The sequence below is a fragment of the Thamnophis elegans genome, chromosome 3 (assembly GCF_009769535.1).
Source record: "Thamnophis elegans isolate rThaEle1 chromosome 3, rThaEle1.pri, whole genome shotgun sequence".
Lineage (NCBI taxonomy): Eukaryota > Metazoa > Chordata > Lepidosauria > Squamata > Colubridae > Thamnophis > Thamnophis elegans.
The window spans coordinates 130187071-130213864 of record NC_045543.1 but is presented as its reverse complement, the minus strand read 5'-3'; the positions used below and the strand labels follow the sequence as shown (position 1 = coordinate 130213864).

Below are 26794 nucleotides of genomic sequence, written 5' to 3'. Positions count from 1 at the left end.
ATATTGTTTGGAGGTGTGATAATCTTACTCTGACCATTTCCAACTTGGCGTTTTCTGAATATTTTGGACTTTCACCACTGGTTCGGAAAGATTGATTTTATCTACTTTAATGGAACCTATTTCCAGATTGGCTGTTTTACTTCATTTTAAAAGAAAATGTATTTGAATTTGAGTAAATGATAAGGATAGCTTGCTTTTCTCTTTAACTGAAAACAATCTTGTATTTTCTCTACTGTAATGATACTGGTGCTAGGTTCTTAAGAGCTCAACTCTATAGAAGTACCCATTGATGAGTTGTTCTAATGTAATCAGTTTTTTTCATGCTTGATTGTTCTCGAATGCTAAGGATTACAATATTTCATTTTCTTTGGCAAGTGCACATGCCCTGCTTCAGCACAACTCATAGCCTGATCCCATCTCCACAAATACTGCCAGAATTGAATTCTTTAAAAGCCTCTCCCTAATGTAGAGCAGAAAAATCCATCCTCTTATTGTTTTAAAAAGGCTTTTTCTATAGCAAGAGGATCATGGGAATGGTGAAGCACTAATTTTCTTGTCTCTGCAGTGGGAAGGTATGGAAATTATGCAGGTCAGTCTTGGTTATACAGATTGTCCTCGACTTATGACCACAGTTGTGCCAAAATATCTGTTGCTAAGCAAGGCAGTTGTTAAATGAGTTTTGCCCAAAAGACTGCAGAGATGCTACAATAGTCAGAAGTGTGAAAACCAGTCAGAAGTCACTTTTTCCCCATGCTATTGTAATTTTGAGTGGTCACTGAATGAAAGGCAAGGACTACTGTATAATGCCACCAGCTTGGAAATCTGATGTTCTTCCAGTTGATTAAGAAATCACTCTTATGATGGCCAAGTAACATGCATTGCAAAAACACAGGTTTGGGTGTGCACTCAGGGTGTGTCCTCCATCTGTACAGATTCTTGACTTACGACCTACCTGAAAAGAGAGACTTACCACCTGGATCTGAAGTTCCGACAGTTGTTGCACCATCCCCACCCCTGCGGTCTCTGACTACACTTCAGGTGCTGAGTAACACAGCTGCACTTAAGGCTGTTTACAGCATCTCATAGTCACGCAAATTGCATTTTACGATGGTTTTGTTGAAAACTAGCACTTCCAGTTTTCGGTAAAACCATGTCATAATCCACAATGGGTTCACTTAAGCCTGTTATTTGCACTTACTATTGAGAATGAGGTGGCTGGATGGAGTCAGTGAAGCAGTAGGCGTGAACCTAAATGGATTCAAGAGGAAGGCCTGGAGGAACATTGTCCATGGGGTCGCGATGGGTCGGACTTTGCAACTAACAACAACAAATTTGCACTTACTATTTGCACTTACATACGCTGTATGCACCAAAGACAAATTCCTTGTGTGTCCAATCACACTTGGCCAATAAATAATTCTATTCTACAGCTCCCATGTTCGTTTAATGAACACAAAAAAAAACATAAAAGTGTGTGTGTTATAATTTTAAAATTATAACATAACCGGCAGGGTCCATTATAAGTGTAACTTGAGGACCTGTATACCGAAAAGGGCTGCAAGCCCTCGAAGGGACAATTACATATTGTTGGATTTTAGTTTTACCATTCCTGCAGATCTTTCGAACCTCAATTTTACTTGTCAGAATAGTAACAATTATTTTACTTGTCAGAATAGTAACAATTAATTTATATGGAGAAGATGAAGGAGGTGTTGTGTAAATCTGGTTCCTATGTCTTAAGGCTATTAAGCTACTAAAAAGCTCCTTACTTTATTGTTCTTTTTTTTTTTTCTGGAACAGCTCACCCCAACTGCATATGCCTCCCAAGCCCCCTTTTTTTGCATACTCTACAATTGCATCACCTAAAATAGCAACTGTTTTTAAATTTCTTCCTTCCAGCGTTTTGGAAATGTTTTGACCTCAGCATAGCCTGTTGAAGTTTAAAACACTTGCAGCATGGTTGGATTTTTATTTCAAAGGAAAGCAACTTTGTTAAACTTGAAATGTGCAGAACTCAACATTTTGCATATTCCTCGTTGGGAGAACCCCATGTCTTTCTTCAAAATCTTGAGAAGAACTTTTTCTTTTCTCCCTGGTTACCCTTTTTGGGATAGCTCATGATTGGCACCCTACTTCATGGGAGCTCTGAATGCTAAGTGCAGGCTTTTGCCTATGGCTAAATAAAATATCCAAAGAATGGGGAAAGATCTCCAGCCAGATTTATTTTTTTCGCCTTCCATTGGCCAGACATGCTGATCCATACAAATGTCTAACTTTGCAATAAACCCATTAAGAAGCATTTGCTTTTTCCCTTCTGCTAAGGAGGGAAGTCATGTTTTGGTTCCACAATCTGTTGTTTTAGTTGCAGAACATGTTTTTCTGCCTGCCTCCTTGAATCCACTACTGTTCTCGATTAGAAAAGCTCTCTGCAAACAGGTCAAAAAAAGATCTCTATAGAGAGTCCTGTCTGCCCAAGTACAATATCAGACCACATAGGTAAATAATTAGAAGTGCTTTAGGGCAGATTCCTTCTTAGCATCCAGCATTATAACAAAGAGGAGCTTCATGGGAGGTATAGAAGGATCTCTACATGAAAGTCACTGCATCAGTGTTCCTCAGTCTTGGCAACTTGCATGGACTTCAACTCCCAGAATTCCTTTGCTGGCCAAGATTGAGACACCCTGTGCTGCACTGGATGCATGTTTACTGTTTGGTGTCGGCTAATAAGGATCTGCAGAATTGAACATCACAGGTATTCCACTACTTTCACTATCATTTCTTCCATACAGATAGTTCTTGCTTAGTTGGCAACTATTCAAAGTTGCAACACAACTCCCCAGGATACCCCAGAGTACTCCCCAGGTTACCCCAACTCTCCAGGATACAACCAGTACTCTTCAATATCTTCATCAATGATTTGGATGATGTGATAGATGGGGAACTCATCAAATTTGTAGATGACACCAAGCTGGCAGGGATAGCCAGCACTCCAGAAGATAGGCTTAAGATACAGAAGGATCATTGGGCGCTATCTTAACAAAATGAAATTCAGTGGTGAAAAAACTAAGGTTCTAAATTTAGGCAAGAAAACCAAACACACAGGTACAATATAGGTGGTACCTGGCCCAATAATAGTAACTGTGAGAAGGATCTTGGAATCCTAGTGGACAACCACTTAAATATGAACCAGCCGTGTGCAGCAGCTGCCAAAAAAGCCAACACAGTTCTAGGCTGCCTTAACAGAGGGATAGAATCAAGACTACCTGAAGTGTTAATACCTTGGTAAGGCCACACTTGGAATACTGCATCTAGTTCTGGTTGCCATGATGTAAAGAAATATGTTGAAACTCTAGAAAGAGTACAGAGAAGAGCAACAAAGATGATTAGGGGACTGCAGGCTAAAGCATTTGAAGAACGGTTGCTGTATGTCCAGTTTGATGAAAAGAAGGACTAGGGGTGATATGGTAACAGTATTCCAATATCTCAGGGGTTGCCCCAAAGAAGAGGGAATCAAGCTATTCAGCAAAACCAGCCTATAGCAAACCGTTGGTTTTCTTAATGACTTTTGCTTTATTTAACGACCACAAAAAAAGATAATAAATTGGGTTAGTCGTGTAGGTGACCCGCTTACAACCACGATGGGTAGACTCCATTATGTTTGTAAGTCAAGAACTACCTGTATTGAGGTACCACTCATAAAGTGCAGACTGTTTTAAATATAAAAACAAACTTGAGAATATAGTATGTATTTGCTCTGCAAAACAGCTGAATCTGCTTGCAAATATTCATTTTTTGATGTATTAAAAATCCAGAAAGTTCCAGGACCACTTTCCAAGTGCTTTTTCCTTCTCTTAGAGGTCAATTGGCGCCCACACACACAAAAGCTTACAAGGTTTTTAGTTTCACTGAATTATCCTTGTTGGTTTTGCAACTCATGAATAAATGTTATCCTTGCCAAGTAGCACTTGACTGGTTTGGTGTGTTTAACAATGCAGGATTTTTATTTTTTGTTTTTGAGAGAGGAACAGGACTAACCTCTAGCTAAAGGCATTTGCAATGATTGTGCAATGAACAAATCAGTTCTTTTGACACACAGCTTGTGTCATGTTACTTCTATTTGCAATTTTTGCAGCTTGCCTGTATACATTCAGCTCTGCAAAAGTGCACCGTGCTCTCCAGATTTTATTCCTGTTGGTGAATAGACAGCACAAGGCTACTGTTCTGCAGTATACTCCTTGGTTTTGGAGTTGCAGTTGTAAAGATTTAAAGATCTTGCCTTGGTTCAAAGGGAAGTTTCAGGGTAGTATATTTAAAAATGAGACATTTAGTTCAAAAAGGCTATGTAAAGTCAAGTCCCTATGCATTAAAATCAGCTAAGAAAACCCAAATATAAAATGTCTAGATGAATTAAACTGCCAATGTAAGCAGAAGTTAATCTTTCTAAAGGTACAGATACTGTGTTATTTCTTATACTCTAAAATGAAAAATGATTGGGAAAAGGGATTCATTTTTGAGAGCTATGCATTTCTGAGCAACAAACCTTTCAACAACAATTATTGTTTAGTGGGCACCTAGGGCCTAAGTTTCCATTTTGAGAGTCTTATCTTTAGAATACCAGATACCTCCTGATCTTTTATAAAATACCCTCTTCATGTTTCTCAAGTCATAAATCTCATCCATTTCAGCCCTAGAGCTCTTGAAGGCGTTGCAATTCCATCCAGCACAGGTGACATATTCATAGATGAAACTGGCTAAGTCAGGGGTATCAAACTCAATTTCATTGAGGGGCCCATCAGGGCCATGGTTGACCTCGGGGGGGGGGGGGGGGCAGGTGGGCATGGCCAATTTGGTGGGCATGGGCAGGTTGACACCACTCCCCAAACTGCTGGCATGTTTCCTCTTCACGTTGGGTAGACCAGGACGAAGCCACACTGATCCGATGTTTCCTCTTCGCATTCGTTATAGCGGGCTGAAGCGACACAGGTAGACTGGGTTGAAATGATATGGGATGGCTCCTTACATTTTCCAGGGTAGTCCCGCAGCCCTTGAGTTTGACACCCCTGGCCTAAGTGGACATACGGTACATTCTTCGGTTATATATGGAACAGTTACTTATTACTTTCCCTTATTACTTTTCCTTCTTTACTGGAACAGCTTTCCTAACTTGGCAATCTCAGCAGCCGTTAGAATATATGCAGAATATGAGCCTTGCTGGGGAATTCTGGGAGCTGGTAATGCTAGTATTTGTAGAAGGCATTAGATTGAGCAAACGTATGCTGGAGGTTTTGCTTAAATAAGAAAGGTTCATTATGATCATGTGATATGGTACCCAGGAGATACTATTGTGGGAGAAAAGCCTTGGCCATGCTAAGTTGTGGCTGCAAATGACATACACTTAGCTGACAAGGAAGCAGCCACTGGGTGTTGTACAGTACATTCTGCTTCAATTGAACAAGATAAGAAAAAGGCAACTAACCCTCTATAGCGTGGCCTGTAAAACCAATGACTACTTTACCAAGCATGTTATTAAACGCATTACACCTTGATGGGGATATAGAAAACCATTCTTTTAGAGGTTTCATTATTTTACACAGACAATATATTCTTTACTGCTTTGGAGAACAATGCCAAGGTATTGTAATCACAAAAGAGGATTGTGCATTTTTCTTTCTGGGTTAAAAAAAATGGTTAGAACAAAAGGTGAGAGATTATGTCATACTTATTCAGCTTTGCTATAAGTAGTTTGAAAATGCACATGTAAAAGTAGATCCTTTTCTCCATTGTTGTACAGAAAAGCCAGCTCACATAAATTCTCTTTGTTGTTTAATGTAATAGGTGAAATTGAACAATAGATTTGGGTATCGTTTTTTGCCAAAACTTAACTATACTCCATATAAGAAAATGAAACTGTTGCTCATTAAATTTCAACCAAATGTAGCTGGAAACATACATATTCTTTACACTTTTGTCTTTTCTCCCTACATAGGTGCTGAAAGTGTGTAAGATTTGAATGGAAAAAACATGAAGAGTTTGAAAGCCAAGTTCAGGAAGAGTGATGTAAGTATTCAGTGGCTCAGTTTGGCTAACTCTCATCTGTTTTCACTTCCATTCCACATTCTTTTGCTTCCAAGATGATAAAACTGAAGGTTAATAAACTACAAGGGCAGGAGTGGCAAAGCTTGTAAAAGGAGACTGGAAGAAGTAATAGGATGACAAATTGCTTCTGTTCTAGACAAATATTATGAAATAATTGTTAGGATGAAATCATGGGCCACCTAGCCAACTTTAGTTGGTCTTAAAAAGCTTAGCTGCATCAGACCTGGTTAATTATTTGAATAGGAGATTTAGCTGACATGCTAAGCAAGCAACCAAAGAAACACAGAACTGAGCAAGATTAGAAAATTTCCTTGAAGAAACTGGCAGTAAACTGTTTCTATATTGTTTCAAAAAAAAATCTGTATCCACCAAGAATTAAACTTGACACTAATGAGAGTTTTATTGGCAAGTGCATAAGTTGCATTCCTCTTGAGGTGTGAAAAAGATAATTTCTGTTGGTTTGAACAACTCAGCAAACTAGGCCTTCCTTTTAAACTAATCCACTTTATTAATTAATCTGAAAAAAGCTACTATTGCTCAACTGAACTTTGCTATCCATCATATATGGATATAATCTTAACTATTGAGGACTGCATGTTTGAGGAAGGATTATATAGTTCTTCCCTATATACAGTCTACAGTATATAAATAGGATGGACTATAGAAGGAAGGGCTCACTGGAGTAGAGCCTAATGCTGGGAAAGATTGAGGGCAAAAGAAGACAGGGACGGCGGAGAATGAGGTGGCTGGATGGAGTCACTGAAGCAGTAGGCATGAGCTTAAATGGATTCCGGGAGATGGTAGAGGACAGGAAGACCTGGAGGAATGCAATCCATGGGGTTGTGATGGGTCGAACATGACAACAACAACAGGTGTATATATTGTATAATGCATGTGCATACCTTTAACTAGGGACTTAAAGGTAACACCAATAATCAGTGTGATACCTTTAACCAGGGAGAAAGTCTTCTACTTGAATCCCTGAAAAACTGCTGCATTTCAGCAGCCCACAATAGGTTAGGTCTCCACATCCTGCTTACTCTTAACTCATGGTATAGAGATCATAATGGCTGACTCGGTCCAAGCCAAGTGCAACATGCAATAGCTTAGCTTAGTTTCTGAATTCATTTGCATCAGAGTCACTTAGACTTCTCTGGATTATCTTAAATGAAGAGCAGGAGTTACATATTTAAAAGTTATGCAGAAAAAACTACATTGGTAGAAGACTATGTTTCTGTTGGTCAGGATTTTTCTTGTGTTTATCCTTTTAAGAACACTCAGTTATTCTTGTTGCAGAAGCTGATAATGTTCACGATTGGCTGCCTTTTGTATCTGGAAGACTTAGTTTTGACAATTGCTGGTGTTTCATCCTCTACAAGTCATAAGACTATTGAGGAAGACCTGGGCATATTGATTCTTCTGCATTGTACCTCAACACATTATCCTATTCATGCCTTGGTCCTAGCCATCTGCCTCAGCTTGTCAGGAAGCAGCCATCCTCTTAGGTCAAGCATTGACTAAAGGGGGGGGGGGTTGTGTTGAAATTTCACTCATCAGATTCCTTTAGATGGCTATTACTGTAGTTTATTGGGTGGTCCTTTGTAAAAGGAAACTGATGAGCCATATATGACAAAAGTTGCTTTCCAAATTGTTGCTATGCATCTCAGGCATTCTGTAAATTTTAGCTTTTTTATTTTGAGTATGAGCAACACTTTTGCATTCATTCATGTGAACTGTCTCTGAATGACAGGGTTCTTTTTTATAGCTGAAGGGAAAAGAGAATGCCTTCGGTCTGCAGGAAGACTGTTTAGTGATAATACAGGCTGTTTTTTCCCTTGTGTCACAGATTGATGCTTCCTTGCAGATCTTTGGCATTTGTCCCTGCCAAACATTGTCTAGCTCTTAAGAATCAGCCAAAGTTCTTCAAAAGGCTTCTTTTCTTGTTGGCTTATTAAAAAAGCTGTAATCCAGTGAGTCCAGCTTGGGTGCAATGCTAAACAACCAATGAATAGAGATCCCTATTGTTTGTTATTCCTGCTGAGTAATGTGCATGATAAAACCATGGAGCCAAGCACATTTGCTTCTTCAAAGTATCTCAGGCTGGTTGGGATGAGGTTCTGGCACCAACTTTTTGTAAATAATTTTTGGGATGCTATTTTCTTGGTTGAAGGAAAAGTCAAAACCTGCTGATTCCGTTAAATTAACTTGATTGATTGTTTGCTTTCTTTGAAATGTCTGGAGAAGAAGGCTTCTAACAAACAAAAAGGATATTTTCTGGTCTGTTCCCATGCCTGGTATTTGTAAAATTTTGCGGTTTCTAAGTTAAAAGAGAAAGAAATAGGGAATTATATCAGTCTGGGTAATGTAGTCTGGTTTATTTTTGTTAAATAAAGCATTTTAATATCCTATAAAAGATATTCCCTACAGCTATCTGTTGCTATTTTTCCAGCTTCTTTCTAATTCTTCTTCTTAGTTCTTTTCCTGAAGCCCCTGGCATATAACCTGTTCCTTTTCATATCTGTTTGTAATCTGCCCTAAACTGAAACATCTGCATATAGTTTCCAAGTTGACTCTTTCCTCCACTTTTCCGTTTCCCCTGGTTGTTGTTGGTTTTTTGTTTTCTGATTGTAAAGTCCTTGAAAAAGAGTTCTTTCTCCTTATCTCTGGCCATAAAGAAAGTAGATAACATGCATTATAGAAATGAACAAAATTAGCATATGTTAGCATAGTAAATTGGCACCCAGACCCCAGGGTCCCGTTCCCCCCCCCCAAATCTCCAAATCTCAATGGATTCTTATTCCACCTTTACTTTCTTTCAACTAAAGGAAACTAAACTAAAATGGGGAAAAAAAGTATTGAATAGAAGCATGTTGCATGCTGGCTATCTGCAGCAACTTTATTTGCACAAATGCCTCAGGATTCCACAGAGCTTTCACTGGGATAGAAGAAAGCATCTAGGACTATTTTCCCTCTGGTGAATAAAATGCATGTGACCTTCCTGTTTTGGAACTGGCCATGGTGTAAATGGTATGTAGGAATGACCTTGGGAAAAATTTCACAAAGGACCCTTTTATCCGGAGGGTCTTGTCACCCAGCTGCTGTGACTGCCACAATGCCATCTTTGCTCATTTAAGGTAAAGGTAAAGGTTCCTCTCACATATATGTGCTAGTCGTTCCCGACTCTAGGGGGCGATGCTCATCTCCATTTCAAAGCCGAAGAGCCAGCACTGTCCGAAGACATCTCACTGGTCATGTGGCCGGCATGACTAAACACTAAAGGCGCATGGAATGCTGTTACCTTCCCACCAAAGGTGGCTCCTATTTTTCTACTTGCATTTTTACATGCTTTCGAACTGCTAGGTTGGCAGAAGCTGAGACAAGTAACGGGAGCTCACTCCGTTATGCAGCGGTAGAGATTCGAACCGCTGAACTGCCAAGCTTTGTGGTTGACAAGCTCAGCGTCTTAGCCACTGAACCACCATGTCCCTCATTTGGAGGCGTTTTAATCCTCAATTTTCCTCCCCCAGAAATCCTCACTAATTCTTAACTTTATTGCAAGGTTCAGTTAACAGATTCTTGCAAGACTGAAAATATTTCTCTCCTCCTTTCCTTTTGCTTTCCACAAAACTAGGGAGAGTCCCTGTTTTTTAAAAGGTTGTTGTCCAGCCTCTGGGCTCTTCCCTCCATCTCCAAAAATAATTTCCTCATATTTACACACATGCTTGTAATGGCTCCCAATTTGTGAGTAGGCCCATCTCCATGACAACCCTTTGTGACTGTGCTCTCAGTAGGCTAACAAAATTCCTAATCTACTATAATTCATAAGTTTGCCTACTCTATGTATAAACATCTTGAAAAAATAATAATGTGATGTCTCATTCCCTGACATTTTCATTTAAAAGGAATCTTTCCAAACGAAGCTTAGTGAAAATGTCAGACACATCGGTAAAGGCAAATCCAGTTGTGGCTTTATCAACAAGCATTTTGAGAAAATATCTTTATTTTGTTACATTTACCCTTTTGATTAAAAGACTTAAAAGTTGTAAATAAAATTAAATCAATGTTACAGATTTTCTACAAAATCTGCAGTGGCATTATTAGGATCGAGTTGAGTTCTGATTGTTTACTTGGATTGGCATGAAACAGGATTAATTTCATTGAAAATCATTTGGACTGAAATTGAGAGGAGTGGGAAAGACTGAGTTCAGTCTTTTAAATCGTAATAAAATTAGCTTGTTTGGGTTGAGTATACTAACCCTGTTGTGGTTACCGTAATTCAGTAACCTTACTTAGGCAAATGGTGACTTTTGCTATACAGGAACCCAATCAGATAGAAATTAAGAATACCAGATCAGGTAAATAGTCTTATCTTAACCCTCTTCAGTGTGGTGCCCTCAAGATGTGCTAGGACTATAAATTCCAAATTCCAGGCAAATATAGAAGAAGAATTGTGGCCTGCTTTAATTCATCTCACAATCAAGAGCTTGGAGAAGAATGCCTTATTAGCATTTTACTCCATCTATGTCCAACCAGATGCTTCAGGTACCCCAACAACCACTTTATATCTATCAGTACTGATATGAAATAGGACAGAGAAGACAAAAATTATACTGATGAACATTCAGGCCAATTTTTCCTTGCACTCATTTGTTCACTCCTTAGTGGTATTATCTAAAGAGCAAGCTTGTGCTTTTGCATAAACATCCCGACATTGTTCCAAGGAATAGCCAGAGAAAGCTGCATATCTTTGAGGTTAACCACAGAGCTATCCAAGCAGACTCTGAAGCTAGTCCAAACTCTGGTTTTTAAATACTTGAGACGCTTTTGAACTTAGATAATAGTGACTAGCTTATTATCATTGGCTTTTAAATTCTGTGATATATTGTAGACTTGGAATAATGCCCATAGCAAATATTTGAGCTTCTTTCAGCTATCTTTGAATGGAGGTAGTGCTATTGCTTTTAAGCAGTGGGAAAACATTTATATATTTCATTCACCATGTACTGCTTTGTCATTAAACGTGTTAGTTCAAATTCTGTTAAGTTCATTCTGGGTGATGAATTTATAGAAGTTGGGTTGCTTTGTCTTTGAGAGAATCCCAAAGGTTCAAATATTGTTTTAATAGATACTCACTTGTGAAATTTTCTTGTGTTCTGGTCATATTTCTATATAAAGCTTGTTTTTCTTTTGTTGGAGGGTGTCATCTGTCTCTGCTAGACAAAATCACTCTTCTGAAGGGAGGTAGTCAGACATATTAGTCTGGAGAGTGATAAAAAATAGCTATAAAATAGTCTTTTTTTGGAGTTTCACATGTTTTCTAGCTCAGTAAGAGGTTGAGTCATCCACATGTGTGGTCTTTCTTATCCATTAACTTGAGAATAAAAACAGTGATTTTTTTTCATTTGGAATTGAGTTAACTATAATTTGTTGCTCTACAGCAGTGTTAGTCGCACTGTGATTTGAGACCACCATGTTGTCTGCTGCAGTCTCTCTACCTGCATCAGCTAAATGATCTGCTCATTTCTCCCTCTTACCGAAATGTATGATCTGGCTGGACAAAATCATTCAACAACTCAACTCCCCTCTTTCTCATATCTATCAGCTGGACAGAAGAAAGTCTGCAATTGTTGGTAATGATTCAGGAAAATAGATCAGTGGCTGAAAACATGTACATTGACACATGTTGTTAGTTGCAAAGTTGTGTCCGACCCCATGGACAATGTTCCTCCAGGCCTTCCTATCCTCTACCATCCTCTGGAGTCCATTTAAGCTCATTCCTACTGCTTCAGTGACTCCATCCAGCCACTTCATTCTCTGTCGTCCCCTTCTTCTTTTGCACTCAATTTTTCCCAGCATTAGGCTCTTCTCCAGGGAGTCCTTCCTTCTCATTAGATGGCCAAAGTATTTGAATTTCATCTTCAGGATCTGGCCTTCTAAAGAGCAGTCAGGGTTGATCTCCCCTAGGACTGACCTGTTTGATCACCTTGCAGTCCAAGGGACTTGCAGGAGTCTTCTCCAGCACCATAGTTCAAAGGCCTCAATTCTTTAGCGCTCAGTCTTTCTTATGGTCCAAGTTAAACAGCCATACATTGCAACAGAGAAAACCATAGCCACATACATTTGATTATATGGATAGCAATGTGGGTGTGTTACTGAAATTCTAAAAACATTTATGAACAAATCTCAGATGCTGTTAGCAACTTTTGAGGCCACAAACTTTGCTAAGTTGTAATGGTATGCAGGAATGACCTTGGGATGCTGGGCTGAAGACTGGCCAATGAGACTGTTTTATAGAATGGTCATATAAGAGGCAGCATAGTTTGCAGCTGGATAATGTGTGAGGTAAGGGCTCAAAAAGACCCTCTAATTTCCCAAAAATGTTTAGTCCACCTGATAAGCTTGACATGTTCCCTACAAAGCATCTCTGGATCTAGACTTCTAAGATCATTCCAACATACCATTGTACAAGCAGAAGTATATAATATTACACCAAAGGAAAACTGTATGTAGGAAGTACAATTATGAATATTACAGTATGGAATTTAGTTGAACAGGAGATCCGATTGCTTCTAGTCCCTTTGTATTCAAGAGGTTCCTACTGATGAATGTTCTTGACCAGTGAATTGTTTATTATTATGGCAAGGATTGTTATTTAAATGAGGAAGTGAACTTGTACACTCATATGGAAAAGGACAGAGCCAGAACTAATAAACCCAAACCATAGGGAAGTACATTCAAGATAGGTATTAGGAGGAATTTCCTGATAATAAAAGCTGCCAACCAGTGGAATAGCTTGCTTTAGTACATTCTTCTTCATTGGAACTCATGAAGAGAGACTGGATACCGTATTTCCCCAAAAATAAGACAGGGTCTTATTTTTTTGACCCCTGAAATGAGCACTTAGCCTTATTTTTTGGGAGGTCTTATTATTTTTGAGGTGCAGGAGGCAGTGAGCCTGGTCACCTCATGGCTGCTGCTGCATTGCAATATTTTTGGGAGGGCTTATTTTTGGGGGAGGACTTATTTTAACACATGCGCTCAAAAGCCCGATTGGGCTTATTATCCAGGGAGGTCTTATTTTCAGGGAAACAGGATAGATATCCATCCAAACTATTTTAGCAGATCCTGCAATGGATGGCATTGGATTAGATGATTGCAAAGTAAATTATTCTGATCTTTTCCTGAAAAATATGAACATAAAGATGGAAATTGGGCAAGATTAAGGATGGTTGGGTTAATTGCATCGCTCTGCATTTTATGGATATTAATAAATATGGTTGGAGAAAATCTATGAACTACTCTGTCTAGTGTACCAATGCAGTACTACACTTCAAGATCAACTCAGAAATATACAATGCTGCTTTAACATATACTAATAGTATGCTAAATATTATGGGTGAACTTAGCCAGTTTCGTGGTACCTACATGGTTCAGAGAAGAATAATGTATCTTGCTCTACTGTGTGAGCAATGAGCAAAGTAATCCTTGACATAAAACCATTGATTTTACTACAATTCAAAATTATGATGGTCTTGAAAAAAAATGACTTACTCATATTTATGACTGTCACACCACGCTCTTGGTCATGTGATCTTAATTCAAATACTTGGCAACTGGCTTGCATTTACAACTGATTGCAGAATCTGCAGTCACATGATTACAGTTTGTGACCTTTTTTGCTGATTTCGAACAAAACATACACATTAGGAACGATTTGCTTAACAACCACCATAATTGTTGCAAAATCAAGTTCAACTTGACTTAACAGATGTAGTGACTTACAATGGAAATTCCCATTCCAGTTGTGATTAAAAATCGAGGACTAGCAGTAGATACTGAACATGTTGAATCCAGCAGTAGTGGTTATTTTTATTTTCACATCATTCTCATATCCCTTTGAAGTAAGTACTACATTCGAAGGGCCAAATGTAATCACAGAGCCTATTTTGTTCTACAGGAAACTTTCAGAAAAATAACAGAGAAAAAAGAATCATGCTCAGGCCAAGAACATGGAAATCTGTTTCTAGTATGTAATTTTCAATGAGCAGTCTTAACTGAAGAGTAGGAGGGGGAAAAAAAAGAAGAAAAATGTTCTCTGTTTAATAGGAGAAACAAATTTCGCCTCCCACCCCCTGCTTGATTTGAGAGCAAGAGTCTGAAGGACAGCTGGCTCTGATCTTATCGACACCTCTTATAAAAGACTTCCTTTTAATCCAGCCAGAATAAATTTCTTGGTTTTTATTTACTGAAGATTGGACTTGATTTATTAAAACAGCTCCTGGCCTTAAAAGATTCCAATGTTATGTGGAGGCGAAATAAATCTGTAGTCCCTCAATCTGGTATAGAAAGGAAGCTGATTACGTATCAGAAATTCAAAGTTCTGGTGGTGGAAGGAAAATGAGAAAATATAAGAAAAACAAGTCATTAGTCAAGTGGTTGTAAAAAGCTTTCATTGAAACATGTAGTATAGACCAGTGGTCCCCAACCTTTTTATCGCCGCGGACCAGTCAGCCTTTGATAATTTTACCGTGGCCCGCTGAGCGCGCGCAGGGGTAGGGGGGGCAAAAATGGGGGAATACAAACATAATTTTTAAATCCACCTTCCCAATTCAACACCTGAATCATATCCCACCTTCCATTTTGTATGTAGATTTTAAGGAATAAACAGCTGAATTAATCAAGGTCAAAGATAAAAAGAGCAAGGGCAAAATTAAATAAGCCAGAGGATAGCAATGTAAAAAGAATACAGTATTAAGCCCATTCACTCTATCTAAGCCCCCCCACCTCACAAGGTTGTCGTGGGGGAAATAGGGGGTGGGAGTATTAGGTATCTTCACTACCATATATAAAAGGAGATACTATCTTAAATAACAAAGTGAGCCCCCACCTCCAAAATATACTAAAAGAAAAAAGATTCCATGTGCTCAACTAATTTTTTTTTAAATCATCACTATATTATGGACTACAGACATATATATATATATATATATATATATATATATATATATATATATATATATATATATACTTAAAGTCACAACCCCTGGTATGCCCAAGTGTGGGAGGAAGGTCACACTTCCACTCTCTGTCATTAGGCTCGTCACAAGAGACCATCCAGACAGAAACCCAATATTTTTACTGTTGCCTTTGTTATATTTGTGTTTTTTATTTGTGCTTCCTTTATTTATTTATCAGCACAAATAAAAAACATATATATATATATATATATATATATATATATATATATATATATATATATATATATATACACATACATACATACATACATACATACATACATACACATACATACATACATACATGCATATATACATACCGTACGTATGTACGTACGTATATATATAATGTCCAAATAACAGGAAAAGCGCTTCAAGGACCAAAGTATATTCCTTTTTTGCAGCCTTAAGAGAACTCTCGTTTTTTGAGGCTCAGAACCAGGCATTCTCGTGGGCTGCAAAAAGGGTTGCAACATATGCAACATATCAGCATGTACAAAATATACAAAAGATAGAAATATATTACAGATTGGGCGGGGGGGGGGGAGGTCTTGAACTGCAAAAAGTGTATATATATATTCAAGGACAGCCCACAGTGGAGGAAACCGAAGGGAACTCGGATTTATGGGTATAAAAGCACATTATCTCGTCGCCCGCACCAACTTGGTCGTGTTGACGCTACTTCCCTTTAATTTCCACGGGAGAGAGCCGAGCAAAGTCTCCGCTGATGAAACTTAACAGGAGGCGGCGTGGAAGCCCGGGGAGAGGGAGGGAGGGAGAGGGAGGCGACGAGGCAGAAACTCCTCGCGGAGAAGGGGCGTGTTGTGGCGGGGGAAGCGGCGAGAGGGGGGAGGACGCCGTCCAGCCCCGCCTGCCACGGGCGCCCTCGGCGGAGGGAAGGCCCTGCGGAGAGCCGAGAGGCGCCCGAGGCTCCCGAGACCGAAAAAAGAAAGAGAGTGGCCTCCAAGGGCTCCGCTTCCAGCGCATGGTCCGCCCCCTCCTCGCCTCGCTTCCAGGCGAGCCGACTGAGGCGAGAAAGGAGAAAGAGGCGGAGGCGTTCACTGAGGGGACGGCTGACTCGGGGAGGGGGCGGAGGTGGTGTAGTAGCGGGGGATTCTTCCTCCTCGCCTCACTTGCTCCTGTGCTTCCGCGCAGCTCCCCCCCTCCGGCGACGGCGCTGCATGAGTGAAGAGTCGGCCGTTGCATGGCCCCCGGCCACTGCGCGGCCCGGTGCCAGGTACTCCATGGCCCGGCACCGGTCCGCGGACCGGGGGTTGGGGACCACTATAGACTTTTCGGCTCAGTTGCCCTAAGCATAAATCATATTTTAAAGTACACAGATTCCCCCAAAATTTGGATTGTTGTAGTTATTTTTGAGAATCTTTGAATGTTATCACTGCTATATCATATTACCATAGAACCACATATGCCACAGGTGGCACCCAGAGCCCTCTCTGCGGGCACGCCAGCCATCGTCCCAGCCCAGCTCCACCGCGTATGCGCATGCCTCCCACTGACCAGCTGATCTTTGGGTCTATGCAGCGCATGTGCGGGAAAAAGGGCACACATCGGAGACATGTGCAAGCATGGGGGGGTCCTTGTGTTGCATTTTGGGGGTGTGCGCACATGCATGCACCTCTGTGCCCCGTTTTGGACCTGGAAGGCTTCCTGCATCAACCTGGAAGCCAAAATGGAGTGCAGGAGTGCTGCATGAGCCCCCCCCTCCATGTCCCGTTTTGGGCCTGGAAGACCACCAACCTGGAAGCAAAAAATGGGTGGGGGCAAAGGCATGGGGGATGTGCATGTATGTGTGGGGGGACATGCGCATATGCATGGGTGACACTAACATTGCATTTGAGGGGTGCGTGCATGCGCACGCTTTGGACACTCAGCACCAAAAAGGTGCCATCACTGCCATAGAACATAATATAATACTTTATGAATGATAGATACATAGAGTATGGAAATTCCAGTTGGAATCATGTGGAATAATTTGGGGGTAACACACCAACCCCTTCTGTCAAAACTATTAGAAAACTCAAGCTGGGGAGTGGGTTCTCTTAATGGCTCTTAAGAGCTATTTACTCAAAAGTTGGAGATTGCTCATCTTCCATCACTGTTGCAAAGCTGAGCCTCCCACCATTCATTCTTCCGCTATAAACTTGACCTGAATGATCTAATTGTCCTAGAGGTGATGGCAGGAGACTTGGTGGCCTCTGAAGATATAATTAGATAGGTAAAATATATGATAGTAAAGAAAATACATTAATAGTAAGCAAATTCCATACCATCATATTCAGTGGTGGGTTTCCAATTTTTTTTACTACTGGTTTGCTCGTGCGCATGCGCAGAAGGGTCTGGGCGGAACCTCCCGCCACCGCTACTAACGGGTCACCTGATCCAGGCTGAACTGGGAACAACCCACCTCTGATAATATTGGTGTAGGTGAATTGATGCAAAATACTATAGCCATCATAGTTGTGTTTGGACCTTTTAAGCATTCAAAGGAGCCTTTCCTTCAGAAAATAACTAGCAATTCATAATGGGCTTTTTCCTGTGCTTTGTGATGTTGGATTGGAATGATTGTGGTTAATACTGTCATTTGGAAGCAACTCATTTTGGACATAGCTTCATATATGTGATGGTTAGGTGAGATAGAGAAAAGCAAATGAAACCAAGAGTGGGAAATACTGATGGGGATTTGGCTAATCTTTTATGATTTATTTATAGTTCACATTTCTGAACTACCTGTCACCCTCGGAAAGGGACTCTGGGCAATGACAATATGTTTCTTGTCACGTCAGTGTCTCCTGATGTCTCTCAAGAGGGACAGTGGCCAGGTTGGTAGAAGAGGCATATGAAATGGGGCTGCTAGTAAAATTTCAAGGCTCCTGGATCTGTTTTGTGAAATCTCACTTCAAAGTTATCTGAGCAGAAGTAGGAACCATCACTTCCATGAACCTGATGAAAGCAGCATCAGGATGCCAGGTCCTCTCTTGCTTTATACATGTATTCCACATTGTGACTCACGTACAAAAGGTTGCATTGGGGCAACCTTGCGTTCATCATTTATCTCTTTGAGGCTGCTACTGCAGCATCTAAAGCAGTGTTATAAAAACTCCTTCAGAAACAAGTTAAAAGCCAGTGCTATTGTAACTTTGTGTATGAATTTCCAAAAGGAACATAATTCCTTTCTAAAAATACAGTGGAATTCATATAAATATGTAGCTTTCTGTTGCTATTAGAGGCAAAGGTTTGCGACATGGGATCAACCAAAATGCACTGCTGCCTTAAACTTAAAGGCCTTAAACTAGAAAGCTAAATGCTGAAAGCTGCAGCGCAGAGTTAGCCCAAAGCATTTTGCTTCCTGATTTAGAAGATTTAGAAGAGCAAGATACCATCATACCATTGTTGATTAGCTTGATTAGCACTTACAATTTATATCTAACTGGTTTTTCGAACTTAATTTTTTCACAAAGGGACGGGTTGAGTCCAAAAGATAGATAGGAAATTGAACAACTCCCTATTTCTTCATGTAGTCCTTGATTTCCAATCACAATTGGGACTGGAATTTCCATTGTAAGTTAGTAACACAGTTGTTAAGTGAATCGGGCTTCCCCTTTGACTTAGTCAGAAAGTCGCAAACATGATCATATGACCCCGGGACACTGTAACTATCATAAATATGAGTCAGTTGCCAAGCATCCAAATTTTGATCATGGGATGCTGCAAAGATTCTTAAGCGTGAAAAACGGTAATCAGTCACTTTTTTCAGTGCCGTTGTAACTTTGAACAGTCACTAAATCAGTGTTTCTCAACCTTGGCAACTTGAAGATATCTGGACTTCAACTCCCAGAATTCCCCAGCCAGCATTCTCTGGCTGGGGAATTCTGGGAGTTGAAGTCCAGACATCTTCAAGTTGCCAAGGTTGAGAAACACTGCACTAAACAAACTGTTGTAAGACAAGGGCTACCTGTATTAGGCCAACAGTTGGCATCATTAGTTGAGATTGATGAAATTCTGTAGAGTTTTCACTTCTCAATAAAGTTTTCACTTCTCAATAAAATGATAGTCAGCAGTGTAAAGTCCAAGGAGAATATCTATTGAAGCATTATTATCTTTGTCTACAGCTATGTGCTGACTCATCCACAAGTCTATTGCTTAGAGATAAAGCAGTCTGAACACAGCTCACAGATGTGAAATATTGTCCGTCTTTGTCTAAAAATATGCTGTATATCAGCAACACATTTTCCAATATGCTTTTCTCTGGTGATGCAAACTCTAGGAGGTGGTGGTAAGTATCAATTAATAACTGCTGTAAGCAATTAATAAGCAGTTACTAGGGGGAAGCAGCCAAGGTTTGAAATGTGTCTTGGATTAGAGTAGAAATTCACCAATCTGTTTTTTTCAATGGGCATCCAGAAATGGGACAATAGAAGTGAGATCACTTGAAAGAATCTAGCTGTTTAGTTCTGAACACTTAAGCAGTATTTCTCAAAGGGTGGATTTGATTTAAATCAAGTCAATTTAAGTCACGATTTAAATCATTTAAATCCCTAGTAAAAAGGCTTGATTTAAATCAAATCAATTTAAATCATAATTTTTAAAGAGCAACTGTCATCACTGGCCTGCAGTGGTGGCTCCTCTTGGCCCACTGTTGACTCACCGACAGTCCCAATATTGCAGAATATACAGCCTCATGCTACATAACTAAGCTCCATTTCATGCTGAATAAACTAAATTATTAATGTATCTTAAATAGAAAGCTTTCTTTAGATAGATTTTTGCACTAAAAGCATTTTATTAAAATAAATTTAATAAAAATATCCAATTTAAATTTTAAAAAATCCATTTTTTTAATTATTATTTTTTAAATCAAAGATTTTTATCCACCCTGATTTTTCAACCTTGGCAACTTTAAGACGCATGGACTTCAACTCCCAGAATTCTCCCTGCAAGCCAAAGAATTCTGGGAATTGAAGTCCACTCATTTTAAAGTTGCCAAGGTTGAAAAAAACTAATTGAGAAGATAATGTTTGGTATGTTCTTCTGTCCACGCTGCACAGTCATTTGTGCAGCCTGATGTGATGGGCAAGGAATTGCTGGAGCACACTTACTTCATGTCCATGCAACCTGTTTGTTTTTATGAATAGCAGCAATGTACATTGCTAACATTTTGAATAGTGTATGCTAGACACTTATTACAAATAAATATGTCCTGCCTCTAACATTTTCCTTGTAAGGAACTGGATCACTTTAAAATGGTTTGGTTTTTTTCATTTAACCTACTTTCTCTATGTGCTAAGCCTATGTTTTACCTTTTTCTTAACCAAGTATATCAGCCAACATAAAAGGAATCCATTGCACTTTGTTGATAGGCTAAAGGGATGTAGAGTTGGGATGTGGGAGTGAACACTGAACCAGCCATGCTTTGGCCTTGGAAAATATACATTCATTTGCCATAATTATACTTTGACTGATTGGCAGAAAATTACATACAAATACCAGGTTGGAATGCATCTGCTGTAGCAGGTTTTTTTTTTAAAATTACATATATTCCCTTCAGTTTTAATTTCCTCTGAAGTGGCCCTTTAGCCTTCATTGTTGAGTGTGTATTTTGCATGCTGGGCTTGTCAAGAAGTCATTACAGCTGAGTTTTTGGTACTATTTATTTGTGGCAAGTTGCACAGGGACAACTTTCTGGCAGTTTATAGCTGTGAAACACCTAGTTGCAATGTGATGTTTTCCTTCTCAAAAACAGCATAGCCAGAAAGCATATTTCTTTAGTTTTTCCTTTAGTCCCCACAGTTTTAAAACACAGCTTGTGTATAGATATCTGGATTGCTAAGTTATTTACAGTCGTGCCTTTAAATAGAAACCTATATCATTTCTTCACTACTAGAATTCTCGCGTATGACAGGTAGCATTGAACAAGCATGTGATTGTTCCTGAAAAGCCTTTTGTTTGGGTTTAGCTGCAAGGTTCAGCATTTGGAGAGGCAACATCTTTGCTTTTTAAATTTTTTTCTTCCTAAAGTTCATGCAGATGGCGGGAGGCCAGAAGCTGAGAAGTAAAGTGGTAGAGATTCCAAAAGAACAACCATTGAAAAAAAAGGTGAAGAAGACAGGATTATTAAGTTAATAGTTTCTTAGCATGCAAAAATAATAAAGATGGTTTAGCATTAAGGCACTCCTCCTCTACACAAAATATGTTCCTTTTTATTCTTTCTATTAAACAACTAGTACAGGGTATTTGTCACTTAACAATAGCAATGGGTCCTCCTCCTCCTCCTCTCTTCCCCCCAACTCTGAGTTGATGGTAAGATGAATTGATGTAAACATTTAATAATACAGTACGATGTTGGCTATGTAATAGTATACATGTGATATGTTATGAAAATGAAAAAATAAAAAGCTTTATATAAAAAAAACCCAATAGCAATGGGGACTAGCAGCTCCGTCACTAAGCAACATAGTTGTGAAGTGAAAGATCACACGACTGTGCTTGACTTACATCATCAGTTCCAGATGTTAAGTGAATCACTACGGATTGTTTAGTGTAATGTCATGTGACTGCAACTTGTGATTTCCTGCCAGCTTCCCCATTGACTACTTGACCGTGAAGTTTTCAAATGGCAATCACTTGACCACAGAACACTGCAACCATTGTAAATGCACACTGGTAGCCAATCACATGAATTACAATCTTCTGGCCAGATGTCGTAAGTTCAAGGACCAGACATACATTTCCTTTTTCAGCACCCTCATAATTTCAGTTGTTGAACAAGTAAGGATTATCATTTATTATGAATTCAGAGAAATTCTAAGTAAGACCATTTCTCTGTTCTATATTACCATTTTTATTCATGGTACCTTGTTTCAACAAAGAATAAGCCATTCATAAACCTTTTCAAAAAGGGATAAGGTGCTATTTAGCAACAATTAAAAAGATTTACAGAATTATGCAATAGCTTCAGGTTTAACTTTATGTTCAGTTACTCCTTTCCATTCTCACATATATCTTTACCGACCTGTTCATGCCAAGGGAGAGCAGCTGTGCTTCAGATGATGCAGTTTCATGCTGAAGTATCTAAGCAGGAGATTTCTATTTTGGGTTCCTGAGTCAGTGTTTAATGGGTAAGATTCCTGACTCACCTGGGACTCTCTCCTGGGACATGGGGTAATTTAATAGAATGCTGGGACTGAGCTGTTGATTCATATGTTGTATCTGAAATAGCTTTGGAAGTCCCTTTCATTTCAAAAGCGTTTAGCTTATTCTTGGTTCCTGGTTCAGAATTCTAACTTCAAATGCTGCAATGACTGAGCCTTCCTTATATAATTATTCTCCAGTTTATTTGGACCACAGCTTCAATCAACGTAGTCATTAGACACGCTGCCCAAAGTTAATCCAATATATCTGGAAGCAACTGGTTGGGGAAAGGGTAGACTAGATGGGTGGGGGTTTGCTCTGGTTAAATTGTATACCAAAAGAGAGATTTACACTAAACCTCCTCATATCTTTGTCATACAACTCCATTCTAAGTGGATCTTGGGTTTGAAGGACAATGGTAGGAGAAATACCTTTAAGTCATTTCAGATCTGACATTCGTCACTCCTGATTGATCTTCCATTCTTTTCCTGGGTACAATTCCATCTCCCCAAACTTTTCCTTCCATATGTATTTTAACAGACATTTTTAACATTGAGTTGGGACAGGGGTGGGATTTAGCCAGTTCAGACCTGTTCAGGAGAACCGGTATTCTGGTAGCCCCGCCTACCTGCCCCTATCCTTTCCTGTCCTATATTTCCCTGCAGATTGCCGCACGTCAGCTGTTTTACTCGCTGGCGCTGACATAGAAGGTAAGTTTTTAAGCTTAAAATGGGCGGTTTTTGAATATGCGCATGCGTAAAGTGCACATTAAACGTTTGTGTACAAAGCATGCATGTGTGCGCTCACCAACCAGTTGTTAAGCCGGTTGCATCACACCACTGGTTGGGGGTGATGAAAATTGTAATCAAAACATCTGGAGAACTGTAAATTGGAGACACTGGCATATTCATTCTAGTTATGCTCTTCAACTATCCTTATTTTTTCTGTCTTTTTTGTATACTACTGTATTCTTCGGAGTATAAGACGCACAAGAATATAAGATGCACCAAGGTTTTGAAGAGGCAAATAAAAAAAAATTGCACTCTGCAAACCTCCCCAAAATGGCCCATTTTTCAGGAAAACGGACCGTTGTTTTTTTAAAGGGCATGGATAGCCTTTAGGAGGCTTATAGAGTGCTGCTGGGGGCTGGGGGGGGGGCAAAACTGGGCAAAAAATGGCCTGTTTTTTGCTCATTTCTGCCCTCCCCAGCCCCCAGGAGCACTCTGAAAGCCTTCTAAAATCTATGCACGGAAATTTTGGTGATGGGAACAGGGTTTGGGGAGGCAAAAAATGCTGTATTCAGTGTATAAGACGCACCAGATTTTCAGCCTCTTTTTTGAGGGAAAAAGGTGTGTCTTATACTCCGAAAAATACTATACTTCCTTTTAAAAAAATCTTGCTACCATCTACAGTATCTCAGTGTTTTTCAAAAATGGCAACTATAGGATATGTGGACCTGGACTTCCAGAATTGCCCAGCTAGCATGATCTATCCCAAGAACATGTCTTGGAGATCTAATGGAGACAATTGTTCTGAATGTTGTCACAAGAGGGATGGAATTTGGAGGCCTAGATAGCAATTGCAAACACAAGTAATCACAAAATACCAGTTTAACCTCTTGGTTAGAACACTTCTTGAGCATACCTTCCAGCCCGCTATCCAGCAGTGGGATTCAAAATTTTTTACTACTGGTTCTGTGGATGTGGCTTGGTGGGCATGGCTTGGTGGGCATGGCAGGGGGAAAATACTACAAAATCCCCATTCCCTTCTGATGAAAGAAATGTCCTTCTGGGTTCGGCTCCAAGTGGGGAAAAAGACACTGGAGACATGGAGACTGCTTGGAAAGATGGTTTATTGGTGGACAGGACCACATGGCTTGAGCCCTGAACAGAAAAGGTGATCACATGCTTCAATGTTGGTGGAGAAAAGAGAAGGGAAGACTGAGATGCCGAGTCCCTGATTTTATGCCCTCTCTTGCCTTTGATCTTGATCTTGTTTTCTGATTGGTTGTCAGACTCCCATGGGGCCATGCAGGGGCAACTCTCTAGGCTGCGTTTTGAATCCAGGTTTGGCTGAGTTCTCAGATGCCATGTGGTGAGTTGGGTAAAGTGCCAGTATTATCATGCCTTAATCCCATCCCCTGGAGCTGAAGTGGAGAACTCTTTATTATGTAAAGGGACTAGCTTGGCCTTCTTAATGGCCCATTGACAAAGTGGGGATGGGCAGGAAGCTACAGGGAGCTATTATGTCTTTTAAAACATGTTTCTTTCTTTTCACATCCAGAGAAACATTCTATCTTTTCTATTTTTCCTAGGATATTTCATTTTTCTGGGAGAGGGCTGGGTGATAACTTCCTACACTTCCCACTCCAGGGGAGGGTTACTGCAAAATCCCCATTCCTTCCCCACCCCACAAACCTGCTTTCCAGCTCTGTTCTCCTGTGCAGGGCAACAAAAGAAGACACAGCTGATCAGTTGGGACTTGGGAGGCAGCGAATAGATTGGGGGCGGGGCCAGCCAGAACTGGTCAGAACCGGCTGAATATCACCTCTGCCCCCTATCGCTTTAACTTATCTGTGCTTTTTTACTTGGGCTGGAGACACTTCTGAACAAAGCATCATTTTGCAGTCACTGGTAGCCATACATACACACAAATGTTTTCAGATTTATTTATTTTTTTAAAGTTCGCTTGCCTGGAAATTTTGGCATTTGTCTCTTGTCCCCCCTTTTTTTGTAACATTAGAACGCAATTGTTCAGCCATTGTGTATTTTTCCTCTGCATACCAGGCAATTTCCATGGAAGGAAGCTTAAGAATAGTTTCATATTGCATCTCTCTGTGTGTCTCAGCCTTAACAATGAATCCTACTACTTGACCTTGCCTTATAGTTATCCTTGAAACATTAGTTGTCTTTCCTCCCCACCCATCCCCAAAAAAATGTCTTCAGAAAGATTTTGTCTTTGGAAGCGGCAACTGAATGTTCTGTTTCTTACTTAGAGACTGATTTACTTCTATAGGAAACTTCTGCAGTGAACTCTAGATAAACTTGAGTTTCCATTCAAAGGTTGAAAACGGGTTCTAATAGTTACTGTGTTTTATGAAAGCTCTCCCATGGCAGTTTTCTCATTTGCCATGCAAGTGCAAATTTTGCTCTATTTTCTAAAAGCCAGAATGAGCATACTGCACAGTTTATCCTGTCCTGTATTTTTTATGTGAGCTTCCAGTTGTTATTTAATAACAGCTAGACCAAAACTTGGAATATTCTTAATAAAATTCTGATTTGGGAGCAGATTATAAAGTGTTGCATAAATGTATGTTTTATCAATTGTTGATAGGATGATACTTGCCCAGTCAGTGTATAAAAGGAGGTGAAATAGATTGGCTTCATACCCCATAATATACATTTAATTTTTTGCATAGTTGCAAAAATACCTCTTGTTGGACCCAGCCATTTGGTTTAATATTTAGCACGATGGGGAAGTTAGCCAGTTGTGTTTATTTAATAAACCATGTGTTAATAAATAATTGCTAATAAAATATACAAATACAGCCCTTCTCTGTATAGAACTTGTTATTTTTCTAATTCTCAACTGCATCTTTCACTTTTTCAATTTCAGTTTCCATTTTATACATGCATCAAGCTCCTTCCATTCATTTTTATAATCCTGCCCTCCAACTAGATTAGAAATTTGGTATTATAGTCATTTGTTTGGCAACTGTTCAAATTTACAACAGCACTGAAAAAAGTAACTTACAACCAGTCCTTGCACTTAGGACAATGTTTATTTTATTTTTTTAAATTTTAATTAGATTTATATGCCGGCCTTCTCCCAAGGACTCAGGGCGGCGTACAACATTAAAAAAATACATATTTTAAAAGTTAAAAAGAATTAAATAGAATATCCCAAACAAACCCAATTAGAATTAACAATGACATTTTTAAGAAAATTCAATTAAAATGAACAATGATCAATAATTTATTTTCTTTTGTTCCGGCCAGGTTGGCTTGCTGGAAAAGCCAACTTTTTAGGGCGCGTCGGAAGGACCGGAGGTAGCACACCATGGTGACATAATCAAAATTTGGACACTTGGCAACCAGCATCTATTTATGATGGTTGTAGCTTCCTAGAGTCATGTGGTCGCCATTTGCAACTTGACTTCTGACAAGCAAAATCAGTGTGGGGATCTGGATTCACTTAATGACCATATGATTTACTTAACCAAGGCAAAAGGTTTTAAAATCAGGCATAACTCACTCAACAATCACCTTACTTAACAACAGAAATTCTGATCCCGATTATGGTCATAAGTTGACTACCTGTATAATATTTCCGAATAGGTCTGCAAGTGCTTCCAGGATATATATGAGCACGTGCAACATATGTTCCTTTGTAACGTTTAGCTAAATTTTAGTGTTGAAACTTTTTTAAAGCCTTAATATTGCAAATAGCACTATTGGCCTGCGATTAAAGGTCTAATCTGAAATTTGTAGTATTAGACTTGATATTTTCACAAGCTTCCTGGAATTTCTGTG

The 26794-nt window shown here is 39.5% G+C and overlaps 1 protein-coding gene across 2 annotated transcripts in view; it reads left to right on the top strand.

Moving 5' to 3' along the window:
• The window catches only part of RAI14 (retinoic acid induced 14), a 122792-nt gene that overhangs the window by 10022 nt on the left and 85976 nt on the right, over positions 1–26794 (top strand). For both annotated transcript variants that reach the window (XM_032213562.1, XM_032213563.1), the window contains exon 2: positions 5987–6057. In XM_032213562.1, coding sequence (XP_032069453.1) covers positions 6022–6057 — 36 coding nt within the window. In that variant the 5' untranslated portion in view covers positions 5987–6021. The remainder of the gene's footprint in view (positions 1–5986; positions 6058–26794) is intronic.